General features: G+C 29.7%; 1 protein-coding gene across 1 annotated transcript; it reads left to right on the forward strand.

The window, feature by feature from the left end:
* The first annotated feature begins 2,869 nt into the window (after positions 1-2,869).
* LOC122856335 lies at positions 2,870-3,595 on the forward strand. The gene is made up of 3 exons (XM_044158021.1): positions 2,870-3,044; positions 3,139-3,310; positions 3,408-3,595. Exons 1-3 carry the CDS (start codon positions 2,880-2,882, stop codon positions 3,593-3,595), a joined length of 525 nt encoding a protein of 174 aa, XP_044013956.1. The 5' UTR covers positions 2,870-2,879.
* Positions 3,596-22,473: the final 18,878 nt, after the last annotated feature.

Consider the following 22,473-nt stretch of genomic DNA (forward strand, 5'->3'; position numbering starts at 1 on the left):
TAGTTTTTCCAGGACAATTTTCGATGATATATTCAGCTGATGCAGTTTTTAAAAATGTTTTAGAACATGTTGGTAGTTGTGGTAAAAATTGTTTTTTCAACATTTTTAAAAGTTCATCCTGTTTAGTTTGAGCGAGATTTGAATTTAATGCCCACTGTCGAAATTTATCAATAAAACTTTCATTATCATTATGTTCATTATCACTTTCATAATCACCAACCTCTTCAGCAATAACAGAAACATCTTGGAATGCTGGTTGTTCATACCAATCTTGATCATCTTCATTTATCGAGTTTTGTTCTTCGTCACACTCCATGTGTATATGTTGTACCTCATCCAGCTGACACTCGTCATGAATGCTCAGGATAACGTCTTTTTTGTCACCACCATCATCAACATGCGTTGCTATTGACAACGCTGCACCATTTGCTTGTTCAACATGTACACTTTGAGAAACATCTTTGACTTTACGAATCTTTCTGAATTTTTCTACTCTTAATCTATTTAATTCTTTTTTTTATATATATATTATTATTAGAGCTCATGGCAATCCAATTAAATATATCTATAATTGAAATATTTTTTTTTTTTTTAAATCACATATATTTTCATGGAAATTATTATTTTTTTTTAATTAAATATAACTAAACCAGATAATATATAACTTTATTATTCAATACTTAAACTTGATTCGATCGAGAATAAAAAATTATAAATATATTAAATTGAATAGTTTATTTATTAAATATATAGTTTTTGAAAAAAATAACTCACCTGTGATGAAATTAATTATTCAATTAATTAAATTGAATTAAACTTATCGATTTTCATTTAAATCTAAGATCCAAATGATAGTCCTAATTCATTGATAATTAATAATTATTAATAATTAAAAACAAGAAATGTTTTTTTTGTTATTATTTATTTTATTCCTTTTATTTTATTTAAATTTGTTGGAAATTTGTTTATTCAAGAGAGTAAAAGTGAAATAAAATAAAAGATTATTTTATATTTTATTTATGTTGAATTTTCGGTTGAGATTGTGTGTGCCTATTGTGTGATTGTAATATGAACTAGTACACGTGTGGCCCTGAATGTTTTCCTGGAATATTTGTGAGGTCAGAATAAGTGATAAAAGTATTGGATAATAACGAACATTTTAATTGATATGAGTCTTTAGTCTTGGTCCGGACATTGCATTGATGTCAATGCTTTGAGTGTCGAAACCTGTTTGTTTTTCATCTAAGCTGGATAAGTACTTTATTTATTTAATAAAAGACAGTTATTTCATCAAGTTACAATAATGGATAATGAAAGTAATGTGAAAGAACGTAAGTATATAAAATTAACTTTTTATTAAAAATATGACATGTCATGAATTATTTTTTGTCTGTTAGTTCATCGTTTATTAATTGCGTATGAAAAAAAAAAAAAAATAGTGACGTGAAAAAAAAAAAAAATTGTTGTTCAGGTGATATATATTTTTGATATTACATTTTACAAAAAATAAAAAAGTGTCTTAAAAAAGTTGTGTTTTTTAATGCCTAATAAATTATCATGTAATTAATATCCACCAAAATCATCATTATTATCAAGTAAAACTAAATTTTCATCAGCCCGAAAAATGAAAGAATAAATGAAAATAACAAAGGCAGAGTTTGTTTACACGTATATACATCGCACAATGAGGATTGGTAGATCTTTATTGTATGTATATGAATATCTAAGAACGTGTTATGAAAACAACGTGAGATTTGTGTCTTATTAGAGTCATTACTGCTTCATCGACTGTGTATGTAATAATTAACTATAAAAAAAAAATAAGATTGACTGTGTCGGGACACTCTCCCTTATATATCATATGTAGATAAAATACATTTTATTAAATATTGATTACATTAATAACCTGAACAACAATCTTTCCTTTTTTATGCACTTCACTATTTTTATAAATATATCTGTATGTATTTATGTATCAAATCAGAAATATGTATAACTATTACAATTATTATTTATTTATTCAATTCATTGATTATATTAAAGTAATTCATTAAATACATTAGCCCATACTAGTATATTAATTATGAAATTATTTTTTAGAACCATCTTACATCCTCGTTAACTTTTCACTGGATGGTGAAACCGGAGAATTTGATATAATTTCCCGAGATTGGATTAAGATTGATAATGAAAAAAAAACTTTGTCTTGTCCATTTATTGGCGATAATGCAACAAAAGAAGAAAAAGAAAAGTGTGACAACTTGATAAAAAATTCAAAGCCACCATTAAAAGATTGGAAGCCATATGAAATTGTCATAAGGGGAAGTGCAGGTAATTAAAACATTCGACTTTGAGTATTAATCTATCATATGTATAAATAAATTATTTCTAAGTAAACTTATATTGACTGAAATTATTTTTATAAGCTCTTTTAAAGATGGACTAAAACGTTTAGAACAGCTTCGAACTGAAAAGTATGTTTTCTCAACTGGTGATGAAGATCCAGAAAAAGGTCTCAGTCTCAAACTAAAACAAGAGGTATGTTTTTTTTTTCGTGAATATCAATTTTATTGCTATTATTAATTATTATAACAGATTATAACAAAAAAGATTATAAATATGTGACTAGAAATTATAATGATGGTTATGATAATTATTAATTAATTACCTGTAGAAATAATTAATAAATAATTATGTCTGTTTATAATTTATATGATTTTTAAATATGATGATTAAATTTTTTTTTCAAAATTCTTTCAGATGAACCATCAAAGATACGTTCCATGCCATTACAAGGCAAATTTCATTTAAATAATAGTAAAAACGAATATTTAGAGTTGAAATAAGAGTTAAATTTTATCAGAATCACACAAAAACAAATGATGGATAAATTAATTACAATTGAACAAAAACTTTTGATGAATAATATTCGTCAACCTTCTTCAAGACAAGCATTATTTCTTAAAAATTTGTATTGCAATACACTTGAAGAATTTGATATACTTGATGCTCGTCTAGAAGTACAAGATTTCAATAAGCAAATGGTACAAAACTGATAATATTATAATAATAAATAATAATGTTTTTTTTACTGATTTTTTTGATTGAAATAATATTTTTAATGTATAACTTTTTTAGCAAGAAAATATTGTTAAATTCGTGAATCCAAGTATGACAATTCAGCGGAACATTTCTGATGTGTTAAAACAAATACTCAGTAAAGATGTATTGAGCAAATTCACCGCACAAAAAGCCACCAAAGATAAATCAAGAATCTTCTTGGAGACAAAAATGTGGCAGTGCATCGAGAGTAAGATAATATTTTTTTAACTATTATTTCTAAAATATAATTCATAAGAAATAAATTGAAAAAAAAATTATAAATACATTGACATAATTTGTTCTAGATGTATTGAATCAAGAGTGGGAAGCAGACAGATTACCGATTCCGAAATCGAGAGAACTTTCTCAAGATCTTGGTGCAGCTATGAACAGCTCCAGAGATTGGGGAAAGAAACGCAGGAAAATAAATACAATTCATGTCGATGGAAATGGGACTGCAGTTCAGCAACTTGAAAATATTGACAATATTTAAGATGTTCAAAAACTGATTACTTTCGATTTTTTTATAACTTTTTTTTCGCTTCACATTTTTTTAAAAATGATATTCATTTGTTTATTTAATAATTTTTAAGCTATTGAATATTTGCTTTCTTTATATTTTTGTGTGCCTTTTTTTAAACATTGTTTTCTATACTCGATAAACAAAATATTTGATGAAATGTTCATTTTTTTAAGTAATGATTTTTAAAATATCAAATGTTAGCTTTTTTTTAATATTTGTTCGTTTTTTTCTATGATTTTTTATGTGTTTCATGAAGTGAAAATTAAAAAGTCTCATATCAATAAAATGATTAATGATTAGAAATATACTCTTGAATGAAGGAAATGAAAAAATTAAATAACGTCATATTCAATTTAATACGAATAATAATGTGTATAACCAGGTACATGAAAAATAGTAGACAATTTAAAATCATTGTGGCAGAAAATATATTTTTGTTAAAAAAATGTACTGAAGTTGCTCGGAATCCTCCCTGGATGTTTTAGGGTGTTGCTGCTGCCCCAAAAGCCTCGCAAACCATCGATGAAATGTCCCTCTAACAGCCGATGTCCATATCAAATTGGAGAAATTTTTGGTTGGAGAAATGGTGGGGAAAGTTGAAAAAGGCGGAGAAAATTGGCAAAAGTTGGAGAAATATATCTACCAGGGTTGACTAAAGACATAAACCACTGAAACCATTTTAAAAATATCTCAGTAGTCATCCACCCTTTCTCCGATACTAATCCCCATGTTCCCTTCGTTGTGTTAGCTAGAAGAGCAGGTATTATTTTTTTTCTAGAAGAAATAAAAAGTAGTGGTAACTTCCGCCTCGATGCAGAAATACACAAACTTGAAGTTGGGGTCTTGCCTCGATCACTTGTTACAATTAATCCTACTTGTCGTTTGCCTTTCGAGGCAAATATTAACTCTTGCGTCTTGGGATTTACAGAAAAAGAAGTCTCATCAATATTCCAAATTCTATCACTGGAGTATGTTTCACCGTGTCCTAATCGAATAATTGTATTCATATTAAATGGTTGTTCAAGTAAATTAAAGTATTCTTGAACAACTACTTGATTGAATCCTATAAGCCAAGACACGCCTAGAATACGGTCTCTACAAAGGTGCTAAATAATATTTTTATCAGCAACAATGCCATTACTCTTGTTTGAGTTGTCCCTAATCCACGGAGCTCATCTTCTTTCTCAGGAATATACGCCGCCATTTCTTGTTCTGGAGAAAAATAGGTCTCAGACCTACGATAGAACTGTTAAAAAATCATATATATTGTCTTGTGTATATAACACTTGAAACAAACTATGGTATAGTATATTGTGCAACAAGAGCACAATGTGAGTGATTCTCGCCTGCACACAGATGATGCAGAGTCGACGCAGGTTGGCCAAAGGCCTACGCCGAGTCAAGTGCCCTGGAGACGAGGCATCATCTCTGTGTGAACTGAGTGCGAGAGAGCACCACTCACATGGCGCCCGCATGACACATACTATTTTTTGGCCGAACGGACGGGAAACACCTGTTTGTCGCCCTGAATTTGTAGGATGACAAACGGGCAATTCCCGCCCGCTAGGCCAAAAAATTTATTTCATCATTTTAATATTACATTATTAATTTAATCAATGAATATTTTAATGTATTGTTAAAAATTCACAGTTTTGAATTTCACCGCATTATTTATTCAACGCCATATTTAAAAAAAATAAAACTCATCAAAAAATTTGAAAATAAAAAAAAAAACAAATCCAAACATGACCTACATTCAATATGTCATTAATTAGTAGTTCAAAGATGATATAAGTCTATCAAAAACAATAAAAGAAAAATTTTTTTTTCTCAAAATATATATTAATTTTACATAAAAAAAATTGGTGACTATTTTGAGCCACTCTTCTCTATAGATATCAAGACATAATAATAATATATTTTGAGGATGCATTCATAATCAAAAATCCTTTCACTGTCAACTATTTTATGAAATAAAAAAGCTGAATTTGTTTTATTTCGTTCGAAAATACGAGAAAATTATCAACGAACATTATGTTGTCAAAATACATCACTGATGGCCCAGGGAAAAATTGGCAGATCGAATTTGATCTGTTTCAGATAAGAATCAGTTAAATTTAATCTGATTGGATCTGGGTACAGATCAAACTTGATCTGTGCTCAGATCAAATCTTGTCTGACTAGATCTGACTAAATCAAACTTGATCTGGACCCAGTTTAAGGTACCACAGTCAGAAGTCGTATCTGAACGCCTGGGGCTCGATTCTCAAATGCTTTCTTCGTGAAAACTCACTCGTGAAGTGCTGTCGCTTGCTCGGCAGTGTTCGCGGCAATCAAGTATCAAGGGGTGAACTGTAACTCATCGGTGGAATTGTTTGTTATTGTTTTTTATAGGTTTATTTCATAAATGTGACAGTCTTTCCAGTGACAGTTGATCACAGCAATAATTCACTTCATTTAGACTGAATTAAATGACAAACATAATTTATTTTAGAGAAATATTAATGAATCTTTGCAAACAATCTCTCCTGTGAGTTTATACACCGTGATACTTGCTCACCAGCGAACACTGCCGAGAGAGTGACAGAACTTTACGAGTGAGTTGTTACGAAAAACGCGTTTGAGAATCAAGCCCCTGCCCGAGTGGAAATCTGGTCAGGCTCGACGGATTTGATATCCGATTCTGATCAAAAATTGATCAAGTTACCTTATTTCAGAAAGCTTGATTGAATCCTGATCAGTATTTGATCAAGATATTTTTTTGCGTTCAATTTCTAGTTAACTTGATCAAGATAGCATCAAGTAACCTTAATACATCCTGATCAAGTGAGCCTGGTCAAATCTTGATCAAAACATCATCAAGTTGGATGATTTAAAATAAACATTTTCTTAAAACAATTTTCCCTATTCAAGATAGGATCAAGTATCTTGATCACATCCTGATCAAGTGATCCTGGTCAAATCTTTATCAAAAAATCATCAAGTCAAATATTCTAAAATAAATATTTTTTTAAAACAATTTTTCCTGTTCAAGACAACATCAAGTATCTTGATCACATTTTGAACAAGTAACCCTGGTAAAATTATGATCAACTTTTTCTAAGTCTTATCATATTTAAAATGTAGAGCTGATGACAGCTCTGTATAATATTTCTTCTATTAAATAATTCATTCCAATATCTATTCATAATTTTTTATTACGAATTAACAAATATATACCAAAAAATTATTTCGTATTTTATTAATTAAAATGTATATTTCAAAATAATTATTTAGGAATAATTATTATATTGCACAATTATTTTTTTTCCAATTATTAATCTTTCTCTGAATCTATCATTTTCTTTTTGCCTCTTGTGAGTGAATGTAAAATATGAGGATTAAAAAACTATACATTGCATCGATCGTCCGGTAGCCGAGCGGGCTTAAGCGTGCGTTTAGAATAGTAATCCGTTGTTCGTAGGTTCGATCCCGTCTAGTTGCGCAAATTTACTTAATTATATTATTTGTCTTTCATTTCAGCACATCTATCTCTAACTCTATCCCAGGAATAATAAGTAATTAGCCGCCTCAAAAAAAAAAAAAAAGAAAAAAAAAGAGATTTGTTAAATAATTTTTTTTTAATCATTTTTTTAAAAAGTTTCTTGATCACTTTTTGATCAAAAATCTTGATCAAGCCTCGATCCATTTTTGCGTTACGTTTTGATCAATTCTTGATCAAGTTGTCTGATCAAAACTTGATCTGAATTCAAGTTGCCTGATCAAGTTTTGATCATATCCTGAACTGAATTTCTCAGTGCCGTAACAAGGAATTTTTGCGCCCTGGGCAAAATTATATTTTGCGCCCTATTTTTATCGATATAATATATAAAAAAGAATTCATTTGTTAGGTGTATTTAACAATAATATATATAACAAGCAAAACCGCCAGAATATACTGAAATTATTTTATTTTTTAAATAAAAATTGTTGTGGATATTAATATAGAAGACAAAATATTTTAAAAGTGATACCTATAGATCAAGAATAGATCATTAGAAAATCAAAACAGTTTTTGTCTTCTGGCGTTGTCGCTGGAAAATTCATCTATGATGTCATCGAAGTCTATTGAAGATACAATCAATTTGGCACAATGATTCTATTGTATTATAGAAACCATTGCAGAGAAATTGATCTAGATAATGAAATAATTTATTTGGTTACATCCAATCTTTAGCAACAGTCACCAATAGCTTTTTGATTAATTAATTATGGCAAATGTATCTAGGGAAAGTATGTAACCAAATATATTAATTCCTAGTCTAAATTAATTCCTTAGCAATATCCATGGTAGAAGTACTACAGGTATGGCAGTAGTCCATGCTTTCTCGTCGCGTCCTGCGCAGCCTCTTTTTTTCAACCAATCAAGAACGCGCCATCGAGCTGTTTTGCTTTTCTTTCTAACACGCAATCTCTATTATAAGATCCTCTCTCTCTAACATACTGTTTTGACAACTATTTTTTATATTGTTGTAAATACTAATAAATATATGTGGAGCATGTTTATAAAAAATAAAAAAAATAAAAAAACCAAGACAGTTTAACAAATAAATTATAATATCTTCATTGTTGTTGTTTTTTTTGATGCCACAAACAATAGAGGTTGTGTTGTGTTTATTATACTTGGATTCATTTATTTAATATAAATAATTAATTTTTATCATTGATGTATGTGAATCATTATAAAATATACCAAATCTAGTTGAATAAATATGATAACTTTTGAAAAATTCAAAAAAAACTTGAAAATTTTCTTAACAAATTTGTATCGCGCGCGCATAAAGTCTTCCATTTTTGTGGCGAGAAGGCGACCTTTTGATTGGTCGATTCACAGCGGCCAAACCAGGCTGCGCACTGCCATACCTGTAGTATTTCTACCATGGCAATATCTCCTATCATAAATTGAAATTATTGTCTAAAATAGCTAAAGAATTCATTTAGACTAGGAAATAATATATTTGGTGATACATTCTTTCCTCAGCAATATTTGGCAATAGCTTTTTTATTAATTAATTATAATTATATGGCAAATGTTGCTAAGAAAAGGATGTGACCAGATAAATAAATTCGTAATCTGAATTAATTTCTCAGCCATTTGCCATAATCATCTCAATTTATGTCAATTAAAAAAAGAATAGCCTTTGGCATATATAGTCAATACAAGCAGAATAAAAATCGGTCCATGTTAACCTGCGTTAGTGGTTAAGTCGGTTATAGTACCATGTTAGTGATAGGTAGAATTAGGTAGAATTTTAGAGTATAGAGGATCGTGTCTTGGCCGTTGTCAGAAGAAACAAAAAAAAATTTCAATTCAAATTATTAAGTATATTTTTTATTTTACGTCTTATTTTGCATTTTTAATATTGTTTTAGCACGATTGTCTCTAAACGACAAATGACAATAATGAGGACAATTAACTTCAAAATATAGAAAGACAATCATGTTTATGTAATATCTGAATGATCATAAATGACAGTAGTCAATTTCTTTCCTGAAAATATAATTTTTTTTAAAATTGTTTAAAAAAGAATATTTTTTTTCTTGTGACGCGCTTCTAAGTGCGCCCCCCTTTAAACTGCGCCCTGGGCAGTTGCCCCTCTTGCCCACCCCTTGTTACGGCACTGGAATTTCTACTCGGATGACTGCTCAAAGTCAAGTCCAGTGCTTCAGACGCCTGACAGCTCACTTACATATATGAGATTCTTTAACTGTATGTGTTTGACTGGTATAGTAGTCGTTCAGTGCACTAATGCTTCTACATCATAGTATATTCATCATAGTTTCTTTTAAATGTCATTTACGCAAAAAAAAAAGACAAATCATTATGGTTCAAATGTCGATTTATTACGGAGGCTAGGACCCATCGCCCGCGTAATAGGTTTTTTGCTCTATTGATAATAGTTTTTAATAAAAAAACAAAAATGTAAATTTTGAAATAGTATATTTCGTTACAAGTGCCCAGGCAGAGAGTGTGCTCTCAACGAATTTGGAGGGGCAAGCACGAGCCTTGGCGAGTGTTTCCCCTCCAAATGAGTTGTGAGCGGGCTCTCTGATTGGGCACATGTAATGAACTATATTTTATGTTACTAGGGACAGTGGTAATAATGTGTGAATTTCCAAAAAGCGCACTACCCCTCTTACGCTTTGGAAATTCACACATTCTTACTGCCCTTGTAACATAAAAGTTTTTTTTCTCACTTAAAAAATCGGGCTGTCTAAACTATCCATCAGAAAGTATTTATCATCAGAGGTTTTTTGTTCGTAAATCTTCTCTGTTTCATGTTTCATTATTCTTAAATTTTTTATGTTTTTATGTGAAAATTTTACAAGTTATAAAAACGACGCAATGAATAACTCGACGCAAAATCATAGTAAAGACTTCGTATTAGGCTCATATTACGCGACTCAAAAAACTCTATTGCCCGCTTTGCAAATTTTTTTTTTATTTATAATAGTTTTTGAGAAAAAAAAAAAAAAACTATAAAATTAAAAAAAAAATTCTGATATTTAATTTTTTTTCTCGAAAACCGCTATTGAGAGAAAAAAAAACCGTAATGCCGTCACTAGATTTTTTGAGGCGCATAATATGAGCCTAATACGAACTCCCTATCTTGATTATAACAAAAGTTATGGCTCGCCGAAAAAAAACTGAAAAACGGCGCAATGAATAACTCAACGTGAAATCAAAAGAGAGACTTCGTATAAGGCTCATATTATGCGTCTCAAAAAACTCCATCGCCCGTATAATGGGTTTTTTTCTCTATCTTTAATAGTTTTTGAGAAAAAAAAAAAAACTTTAAAATTTAACAAAAAATTCTGATATTTAATTTTTTTGCTCGAAAACCGTTATTGAGAGAAAAAAAAACCCCAATGCCATCACTAGATTTTTTTAAGGCGCATAATATGAGCTTAATACGAAATTTCTATCTTGATTATAACAAAAGTTATGGCTCGCCGAAAAAAAAATCAAAAAAACGAACCAAAAAACGTCATCATAGAGTTGAAATAAAATGTTTATAAGGCTCGAAAAAAGGTTCAAAAAACTCTATTCCCAGTTTTTTTCTATAATTTTTTTTTGTAAATCCAATATTAATTGTAAATTTGTAAACGACCGATTAAAATATTTGTAAAAGTAACAAAAATATAATTGAATCTTTATAATTTTTCTTGATCAATTAAACATATCTAAAACTATGAAAAATAAAGTCTCTTTTTTTCTAGCATATGGATCTATCGTACGGTAAATTTCGTTTTATTGATCATCTAAATATTCAAATATCTTTCTTTTAAATATGAATAATGTTTTCGTCAATTAACGATTAAAATATGTCTAAGCAATAAAAATAACAATGGCCCTAGCCGGAGTATTGAAAATTTTTAATTTTCAACGGGTAACGCGGGCTACATGCCTCAACAAATGTTACCATGTCTTTTTAATATTTGGAAGTGTCCCTTAGATTTACTTGTTGTATACAAATCACTAACAGGTTTTCTTTTCTTTTAAATTTTTTCGTCATTATCATCCACAATATCTTCAAGTATCGGTAACATTGCTATAATTAAAATCAACTTTTGTCTATTATTCATAATATTTATATTTTTATGTAAAAAAAAAGTAACAACAAAAATAATTCTATCAGTAAATAACCTCAAAGTAATACTGAAAATACGAATGAGTCAATAAAAAAACGTGATCATCAGACAACTGCTCCACTGCATGGAAGTTGTAAACGCGCCTTGTAGACCACTTGGTTATGACTCATAACTCATGAGCGTTCCAAAGCGCTTGATCACAACCATCACAACGTCCAAACACAGCTGTCGGACAGTCGGCTCAAACCCTCCTTGAAAACCGTGCATTAAAGTTGTTTCTAAATGGATTTCCCGTAATTTAATTTTTGATATTTTTTTTTAAATGTTTAAATGAAATAATCTATTTGGTGAAATTATATCGTAATTTTCCTCTGCGTCAAAATCCAGATAATTAGTATCAAAGTTGACAAATTTAACACGCAAGCATAGTGAGTATGTACGTTTACGCTTGTATTTTTTAAATTTCTTATTCAAATTTTGATTTTTTCTATACACTGAGAGAAATTTTAACTAAAAATTACAAACGTATAAGAAAAAATTACAAAGCGAATAGTAAAAACTGCGTTCCTCCAATTATTTGTAAGAATTATTCGTATATTGATAAATAATTTTTACAATAAAGTTATGTAAAAAATTTGGCCATTGACTATATACAACACTAAGCCATAAAAATTACATAATTTTATTGTAATTTTTCTTTAAAAAAAATGACTAAATTCACGAAACTCACAAGTAAACTCTAGCAGATTGAGAATTTACGCACTACCGGTTTTAGAATTTACTATAATTTATTATAAATTTTATTTAAAAGTTGGACATTTTTTGTGCTAAGTTCGGCAGTTTGTGCTAGATTCACGGAGAACGGCAATCAATTCCCGGCAACATTTTTTCTTTTCTGTTTACACGCTCAAAACTCGAAAACTAATTGATAAATAGAAAAAATTCATTCTTGATAAATTGTTTAGAAATAAATTACCACCAATAAACCTCGCTTCACCCCATACCTAGCTTCAACAGATAAGGCTGTAGAAATGCTTGAAATTACATGACAATTCAATCATTTGTTCAATCAGTCGGCCATCTTTGTATTATTTCGCCCCACAACCAGAATTTTTACAAAGCGATATAGTAAAAAATATTTAAGTCTATGCTAACTTTTATATGTGTACATGATAAATTTTATTATATATATTAGAATATTTATTAAATTGTTCAGTATTTTTTATTCGAGCTTATAATATTTTTTATTGTTTCCACAAAACATGTATGTGCTTTATTTTAATTAACTCATAAGTCATTATCTAGGGGATTAATCGAAAAAAGTAATTCTTCATAAATTGTTTAGAATTAAATTCTCAATAATTAACTCCACTCAACCCCATGTCTATCTGCAATAGATAACGATGTACAGAGACTTGAAGTAGCATAACAATTTTTTGACATTGTGTGACATTTTACATAATTTTATTGTAGAATATCATCTCTCGTGGCCAATCCCAGAAATAAAACAAAATTTACAAAGCAGTATAGTAATTTCTATTCAACATGGGTTTTAATTTTTAGTTAAAATTTCTCTCAGTGTAGATTTGTATACTTTACAAATACGAAGTTAAAGAAAAAAAATTATTCATTTCCTCAGTGCCGTTCAAAAGATATCGGCTAGTACCTCCGAAATTTATGGCTTTCAGCCGGCTGAATTACATTAAAAATCTGGGGTAGGTTCCAAAACCGTCGTTCAGTTCAGATCTTCTATAGATCCATCTTTTATTTATCTCTTCTGGCTCAATTTTTTGCCTACCACATTTTTTTGAAAAAAACAGAAACTTGGAAAAAATAAGTAGTTTCCCCGCCAGGATTCAAACCCGGGTCTTTTGCATACCGGGCAAACGCCTTAACCTCTAGACCACAGGGCTTCTTAATTTTTTCCAAGTTTCAACCTGTTAACACCGACGTCCATCATTCGTCATTGATTTTTTTGAAATCTATATCTTCTTCCATCCTTCTTTTAGAAGAAATCTACGGTTTTGGAACTTCCCCTGAATGTTTATTGCTAGAGTAGTATTACACTGAAAAAAATTTTTTCTATTTTTAAGACAAAAAGTTCTTAATAATAGAAGTTTTCTTCTTGCAAAAAAATGGATTTGGATTAAGAAAAAGTTGATTTGGATTGAGACAAAGACTTCTTAATCCAAATCATGAAAAACCTCTTTCTGCTTGAAAAAAACGTCTTGGTTCAAAACAAATTGTTCATGTTTTTGAAGTATACCGATTTTATGAACAAATGCGTCTTGGACCGAGACAAACTGTTCATGTTTTTAGAAGTATACTCTTGGATTATGGATAAATGTCTTGGATCGAGACGAACTGTTCATGTTTTTAGAAGTATGCTTCTTGGATTATGGATAAATGTGTCTTGGACCGAGACAAACTGTTCATGTTTTTAGAAGTATACTTCTTGGATTATGGATAAATGTGTCTTGGATCGAGACGAACTGTTCATGTTTTTAGAAGTATGCTTCTTGGATTATGGATAAATGTGTCTTGGACCGAGACAAACTGTTCATGTTTTTAGAAGTATGCTTCTTGGATTATGAACAAAAGTGTCTCGGTTCAAGACATATTGTTCATGTTTTTAGAAGTATTCTTCTTGAATTATGAATCGATATGTCTCGGTTCAAGGCAATATTGTTTTTATTTATGAACATTTATTCTCAATAGGATTGAAAATAAAAAAAATAAAAAAAATTTTTCAATTACAAACTTGTAATTTGTAATTTTTTTTTTCCTGCAATTTTTATTTTATAATTTTTTTTCCTACAATTTTTTTTTTTTTTTTACCTAACGCGGGACCCGAACCTATGACCGTAAAACCTATCTAATCTAAACCTGTGCCTTAGCTCGCTTAACCACGGGCGCGATATGGAAACGGAAAGTTATTTGTATTACTTTAGTGACAAGATATTTTTTTTGAAATTTATTATACAAATGAACTGAAACTACACGTATATATATATATTTTTTTATAATTAATTATTAAATTACTATAATATCATTCTTTTGTTATATCGAAACATTTTATGTTTTCCAAATAATTGTTAAACATATAAATAACATTTTATCATTATTATTATTTAAGAATATAAACAACAATAATATAATAGTTAGAATTATTGAAAGATTTAAGATTTACTGACTGTAAAGAAAAACTAAATTATAATCGAAAATTGAAAAAAAATGTATTATTTTTTTTTTAAGTTTTATATCAGTACATTCTAAAAATAAATTAAATCAAATAAATGTTAAATTTAATTTATTAAAATACAAAATGTGTCAATATTGAATCGACTCAAAATACTAGCATTTAAATTGTTTATATTCTTAAATAATAATAATGATAAAATGTTATCTAAATGTTTAATAAAATTTAGAAAACATAAAATAATACAATAGTACACTAAAGTAATACAAATTGATACGTGGTAGTTTTAGTTCATTTGTTCATGTAATAAATTTAAAAAAAAAAAAAATATCTTGTCACTAAAGTAATACAAATAACTTTCCGTTTCCATGTCGCGCCCGTGGTTAAGCGAGCTAAGGCACAGGTTTAGATTAGATAGGTTTTACGGTCATAGGTTCGGGTCCCGCGTTAGGTAAAAAAAAAAAAAAAATTTGTAGGAAAAAAAATTATAAAATAAAAATTGCAGGAAAAAAAAAATTACAAATTACAAGTTTGTAATTGAAAAATTTTTTTTATTTTTTTTATTTTCAATCCTATTGAGAATAAATGTTCATAAATAAAAACAATATTGCCTTGAACCGAGACATATCGATTCATAATTCAAGAAGAATACTTCTAAAAACATGAACAATATGTCTTGAACCGAGACACTTTTGTTCATAATCCAAGAAGCATACTTCTAAAAACATGAACAGTTTGTCTCGGTCCAAGACACATTTATCCATAATCCAAGAAGTATACTTCTAAAAACATGAACAGTTCGTCTCGATCCAAGACACATTTATCCATAATCCAAGAAGTATACTTCTAAAAACATGAACAGTTTGTCTCGGTCCAAGACACATTTATCCATAATCCAAGAAGCATACTTCTAAAAACATGAACAGTTCGTCTCGATCCAAGACACATTTATCCATAATCCAAGAAGTATACTTCTAAAAACATGAACAATTTGTTTTGATCCAAGACGTTTTTTTCATGATTCAAGAAGTTTTTTATGATTTGGTTTAAGAAGTCTTTGTCTCAATCCAAATCAACTTTTTCTTAATCCAAATCCATTTTTTTGCAAGAAGAAAACTTCTATCTGACAGAAGTTTTTTTTTTCAGTGTAGTGTCTGTAAATATAAGCCGGCAACACTCACACTACTTATCAGTGCATCAGTAAAGTAAAAAGATTTAAGGCATGAAAGAGTGCTATTATATTTTTTCAACATATAGGCACCCTTGTAAACCCAAAACGTCGCCAGGTCATGTGATTTAGAAACAACCTTAAAGCGGGCCATTATCCCAATCTCTTCTCTACACGCTTTGGCACTGTACTTCGCCTTGCGCTTCCACTTTAGCATGGTTTAAAGTGGATGAACGCACTTCAAAGTAAAATGCGAAAGACGTGTAAAGAGTAGAATAAGATAATGGCCACCTTAAAAATTGCGTTCGACAAAGTAGAGATAAGAATGCTCACGAAAAATTATGAGTGGACTTTGTAAAGAAACCAAGCTCAGGTTTAATCCAAGAGACATGGATCCAACTCCGATCCAAACTGTTCGGAAAGAACTTTCACTCGCATGTATATGTTTCATATTATTAATTGAAGAACGAATTTATTTAATAAACGATGATTTCTTTAATAACGATGAAAAAATAGTTTTTCGAAAATAATTATCACACTCTTTCCATATGTATTACTTGCCTCATACATATTGGTTACCCCATACGTATGACTTGCCTGATACGTATTGCTTACCTCATACGTATAACTTGCCGCATACGTATAACTTGCCTCATACGTATTGCTTACCCCATACGTATTGCTTACTTCATACGTATTCGTTACCGTTATTCCATACGGTACAGCTTACATGCTTACGTATTACTTGCTTTATACGTATTGCTTACCCCATACGTATGGCTTGCCTCATACGTATTGCTTACCCCATACGTATTACTTACGCCATACTTATCACTTGCCTCATACGTATAACTTGCCTCATACGTATTACTTACGCCATACGTATTACTGTCCTTTTTATATAAGGATACTAACCAATTGAAACCACTATATTTGAAACCTAAAAATTTGAATACAGTGTATTGATTCAATCACTACTTCATATACGAATGCAACCTAAGTTGAGTGTCTAAGTTGATGATAAATCAACTCAGACACTCAACTAACAGTCTGTATAAAATGAATGTTTTCAGCGATGTGTAAAAACCATTGAAAATATGAAAAATGTACACTACTTACTTGTCAGAATGTATCTGTGCTCTTTTTAAACATATTTTATGAGAATTTTTGTAAAAATAAGATTATTTATTCTTTTTCAATGATTTACGTTCATTTCAGAAATATCATGCTTGAATACTACGACTAGATACCACTCTCAAGTTTTTCCCATATATTATAATATTATAAAAATTTTAAAAAATTCATCGCTCTAGTTGATGGATCTGGACTACAACTATTAAGAGCAGTAAGAAGAACTGAAAAAGATTATTGAAAGGAAAAAAAGTTGTTAAAAAAAGTAAGAAAGGGAAAACGATGCGGTTGGTTGACGAAGCTTTTAAAAAGAACTGAGCAAGTCAATTTGTAGTCTGTCGAAAACTTTTAAAACACTAGTTGACAACCTGCTCTACATCTCTGCTTTAACTTTTTATGTATATACGATATTTTTACATCACAAAAAAATAATAATATTGCAATATTGGCTATTTTGTCAATATGAATGGCTTATTAAAATTAAAATTTTTATAATTCAAATGCGGATAAAAACATAAGGCTGGTGCAATCTGTGATTATTAAGAATTAATTGTTACAGATTTAAAATTTTCACTAATGGTGAAAATAAGTTTCAAACTATTTTCTTAACTTGGGTTTACACCTAAAATATATTATTCAATATTAAAGAAGTTGTGAAAATAATATAAAACTCCTAAAAAGATTCTCAGAAATATTTTGAAGATGTTGGCCCGCGAGTTTTATGTCGTCAACAATTTCTCCTATTTTCGTTATCGATTGAATTTTTCATTTATTTATTAAATCATTTTGTCATTTCACTTATTTTATGAATGAATTTGCATATTTAAGTACTATACCAAACCTCTAACCCCGCTTTCAGATTCTAAGACCTCTTTTTCTTCTTCTATTCAGTTGATTAACTCCCTTACCGAGAATAAAGAAGACCTCTTTTGGTGGAAGAAGAAAATTTAAAAAATAAGATTATTGAAAATTCTTAGGCTTTCGTCAAGACTGTGTACCAAGCCTCGGTAGCCTCAGGAGCCCCAGTCTCATGTCAAGCTTGTGCTGGCTGTTTTTACCAGGCTTGACACAAGTTTTTTTTTGAACTTTTGTTCACAAAGAGAGAAATTCTGAATAAAATTGCAGTCTAGGGGGGGTAAAATTGAGTGTCGTTCCGTGAACGACCGCACACGGGTTGAAATTTTCACAGAAGTACTTTGTCTAAAAATAATATTGGTCAGGCATTTGGTTTCTCGATGACACACAAGATGAACGAACAATATAATGTATAATTTTTGTTTTGCAATTTTTAGTCTTTCTGCAGAGCATTCTGCTGAGATACGTACACAGTAAAAAAAAATAATGTAAAATTTAACATTTTTTGGATGTCAAAATCGGTCAACACTTTTTTAAATGTTAAATTCAACATTTTTTTAAGTGTTAAATTTTGCTACTTAAAAAATGTTAGAAAATTGACATTTAAAAAAATGTTAAAATTTAACATTTAAAAAAATGTTAAAAATTAACACTTGAAAACGTAAATTAATTGTCTTGAAGAAAATGAGCATATATAAATATGATTATGTTTCAAATTATTTATTCGAATCTTTTCTTAATTATAAAATTACAAACAATCACACAAACGATTAATAATAATATTAATATTCACAAAATAAATTTATTTGTAATAAAATGGATATAAAAACAAAACATAAATTTACAATTAATGTCGCCAAAAAGCCTCAATTTTTAAATACCTGTCTATTTATCATACCTTTAATAATCAAAAGACGTAAAATATCCAAAAGAATGTCAAAATTTTGAAGTATAAAGTTGAATAATTTGCTGGATATAAAAAAAAATTTTTTTTAAAATTAGGCGCTATTTCGATACATATGTATACATGTATCGAAATAGCGCCTAATTTTCAAAAATTTTTTTCCAGCAAATTATTCAACATACTTCAAAATGACATTCTTTGGATATTACGTCTTTGTTATTAAAAGTATGATAAATGAGTATTTAAAATTGAGCTAACATTAAATTATGTTTGTTTTTATTACTATTTTGTTTAAATTAATAATAAATTATATTTGTAATTCGTCTACTTTAAATTGACCGTGAGAACCATAATAAATAAATAATAAATAATAATCGAATACTAATTTTCTGGAATATAAAAATTTAAACGTGTATATGTATACTATATATGTACGCTTTGAATAAAAGGAAAAAGAAACAAATTCTGCTATACCATCAATGATAAATAACTAACACATGCGGCTGCATACACACATATATAAAAAAAATTCAGGAGTAGGGATAGGCGCGGGGTATGCGCAACGTATCCGAAGAAATTAGACATTTCAGCTTGAAAATTTATTTTTTAGTAAGATTTAATACCTGGCTTTTACAGACTCTTATATCTTTTTTATTATTTGTTGGAAAAAATCGAGAGTAGGCTTATTGGAAAGAGAGGCATCGATATACATAATGAAACTATTTTTATTTTTTTTTTTTAACAAATAATTAGAACGCCATTTGATAAATTAAAAACGACGACGTCACGGACCACTGACTTAAAATACTTATACCCGGTAAAGAGTCTCGCTTTTTAAAAATTGAGGCGAGACTCTACCGAGTCTCTTGATATAACATAAAAAAAAAATTGAAACAAACGAGCAAAATCATAGGTGTTCAAAATCAATCATGTTAAAGATGAAAAAATGTTAAATTTCCATTTAACACTTAAACAAATGTTAAAAATTTGACATTTTTTTTTTTAACATTTACTTTTTTTTTACATTTTACATTTTTTATTTTACTGTGTATAATCATATAAAGCAAGGTTTACTGTGGCAATTATAATTTTTTTTATTTTTTAGCTAGTTTTAAAGTAATGAACGTGTAAATTAAAAAAATTCCTCTTTGTAATTTATAATGATGATTATTTGTAATAATATCATTATTACTTTGATATTGAAATATACATGCGTGTATTCCAATTGTTTACTTTTTTTATTGTCTTTTTCGGATATACCTGAGTAGAAATTAAGTCCGATTTGGATTTAAACGTAACGCTCATAGAGATCCGGATCTGGATTAGGTAAGGAAAGATTACCGGATGTCAAAATTTGAATTCAACATGAACTCGAATCAGTCCAGTTTACTACTTGAACCGGATCCGATCTACCACTTGAACCAGACTCGATCGAACACTTGACCAGGTTTACTTGTTCAAAATGTGATCAAGATACTTGATGTTGTCTTGAACAGGAAAAATTGTTTAAAAAACTTATGTATTTTAAAATATTCAACTTGATAGTTTTTTGATCAAGATGTGATCAAGACACTTGATCCTATCTTGAACAGGAAAAATTGTTTTAAAAAAATATTTATCTTAAATCATCCAACTTGATGATTTGACACGCAAAATCGTGAAGCGTTCCACATTTTTTTGAAAAACACCAGAAACTTAGAAAAAATAACGAAGTTCCCCCGCCGGGAATCGAACCCGGGTCTTTTGCTTTCCGGGCAAACGCCTTGACCACTAGACCACAGGGCTTCTTATTTTTTTTAAGTTTCATCAAGTTAACTCCGACGTCCTTCTATGCGTCAATTCATTTTTTGAAAAAAACCAGAAACTTAGAAAAAATAACGAAGTTCCCCCGCCGGGAATCGAACCCGGGTCTTTTGCTTTCCGGGCAAACGCCTTGACCACTAGACCACAGGGCTTCTTATTTTTTCTAAGTTTCATCAAGTTAACTCCGACGTCCTTCTATGCGTCAATTCATTTTTTGGAAATTAAATCATCCAACTTGATGATTTTTTGATCAAGATTTGACAGACTCACTTGATCAGGATGTGATCAAGATACTTGATCCTATCTTGAATAGGGAAAATTGTTTTAAAAAAATATTTATTTAAAATCATCCAACTTGATGATTTATTGATCAAGATTTGACCAGGTTCACTTGATCAGGATGTGATCAAGATACCTGATCGTATCTTGAACAGGAATAATTGTTTTGAAAAAATATTTATTTTAGAATATTTGACTTGATGATTTTTTGATCAAGATTTGACCAGGATCACTTGATCAGGATGTGATCAAGCTACTTGATCCTATCTTGAATAGGGAAAATTGTTTTAAAAAATTATTTATTTGAAATCATCCAACTTGATGATTTATTGATCAAGATTTGACCAGGTTCACTTGATCAGGATGTGATCAAGATACTTGATCGTATCTTGAACAGGGAAAATTGTTTTAAAAAAATATTTATTTTAGAATATTTGACTTGATGATTCATTGATCAAGATTTGACCAGGTTCACTTGATCAGGATGTGATCAAGATACTTGATCCTATCTTGAACAGGGAAAATTGTTTTAAAAAAATATTTATCTTAAATCATCCAACTTGATGATTTATTGATCAAGATTTGACCAGGTTCACTTGATCAAGATCTGATCAAGATATTTGATGCTATCTTGATCAAGTTAACTTGAAATTGAACGCAAAAAAATATCTTGATCAAATCCTGATCAGGATTCAATCAAGCTCCCTGAAATAAGGTAACTTGATCAATTTTTGATCAGGATCGGATATCAAATCCGTCGAGCCTGACCAGATTTCCACTGAGGTACTGAGTGTAATTGTTTTTTTTTTTTTTTTTTTTTTCACCGTAATTGTTGCCGAACAATCAATATCTACATTATTTTACTTAGCTAGATTTTTCACTTAGCTAGATTTTTTACTTAGCTGTAATTGTAGCCACACAATCAATATCTACATTATTTTACTTAGCTAGATTTTTCACTTAGCTAGATTTTTTACTTAGCTGTAATTGTAGCCACACAATCAATATCTACATTATTTTACTTAGCTAGATTTTTCACTTCGCTACATCTAAGGCTAAGCTGAGTTCCTTTTTTTTTCTAAGTACATAATTTTCAACATGGCAAAACTAGACGAAACTAGTCGAAAAATAAAAATGACAACGGACGGTCATGGAGACCAGTATGGACGATAAGTCACGTCCCTCGCCACGGGGGCTACGGCACTGAATTCGGGTGCGTCGGCAATATCTAAATTCAGCCCCGTGGCACTCCCATGGTGAGGGACGTGACTTATCGTCCATTCTGGTTTCCATGACCATCCGTAGTCATTTTTATTCTTTGACTAGTTTCGTCTAGTTTTGCCAAATTCAAAATAATGGACTTAGAAAAAAAAATGAAATTTTACAAAAAAAAAACTAAGTCCCTTAAAAAATAGAAAAACTTAGATATCTACATTATTCTACTTAGCTGTAATTGTAGCCACACTATCAATATCTATATCATTTTACCAGCAAAATTTTTTCCTTAGCTACATTTTTTACTTAGCTAGATTTTTTACTGAGCTTTCCCGAGTAGAAACTTGTTCAGGATAGCCTGAACACTGATCCAGGCCTGATCAGGATATCGTAAGGCTATCCCTATTCAAGTAACTCTATCACATCCTGATCAAGCCTGGATCAGGCACCTACATCTTTTCCTTAATAGGGATAGCCTGATCCAGTCCGGATCAGGACTTGATCAAGATAAAAGTATTAAATTTATTTAATTTTTAAATAATTTCATCTTGATCAAGTCCTGATCCGACTGAATCAAACTACTAATAAAAAGATAGAGTAGGAATGGCCTGATCAAGATAGCATCAGGCTATCTGTATTTTATCCTTAATAGAGTAGCCTGA

This window comes from Aphidius gifuensis, linkage group LG5 (genome assembly GCF_014905175.1).
Source record: "Aphidius gifuensis isolate YNYX2018 linkage group LG5, ASM1490517v1, whole genome shotgun sequence".
Classification (NCBI taxonomy): Eukaryota; Metazoa; Arthropoda; class Insecta; order Hymenoptera; family Braconidae; genus Aphidius; species Aphidius gifuensis.

Coding starts and splice junctions, on each gene's coding strand:
- LOC122856335 (XM_044158021.1), top strand. CDS start 2,880: ATGATGGATAAATTAATTACAATTGAACAAAAACTTTTGATGAATAAT. Junction 3,045..3,138: donor AAGATTTCAATAAGCAAATG/GTACAAAACTGA, acceptor TAACTTTTTTAG/CAAGAAAATATTGTTAAATT. Junction 3,311..3,407: donor AATGTGGCAGTGCATCGAGA/GTAAGATAATAT, acceptor AATTTGTTCTAG/ATGTATTGAATCAAGAGTGG.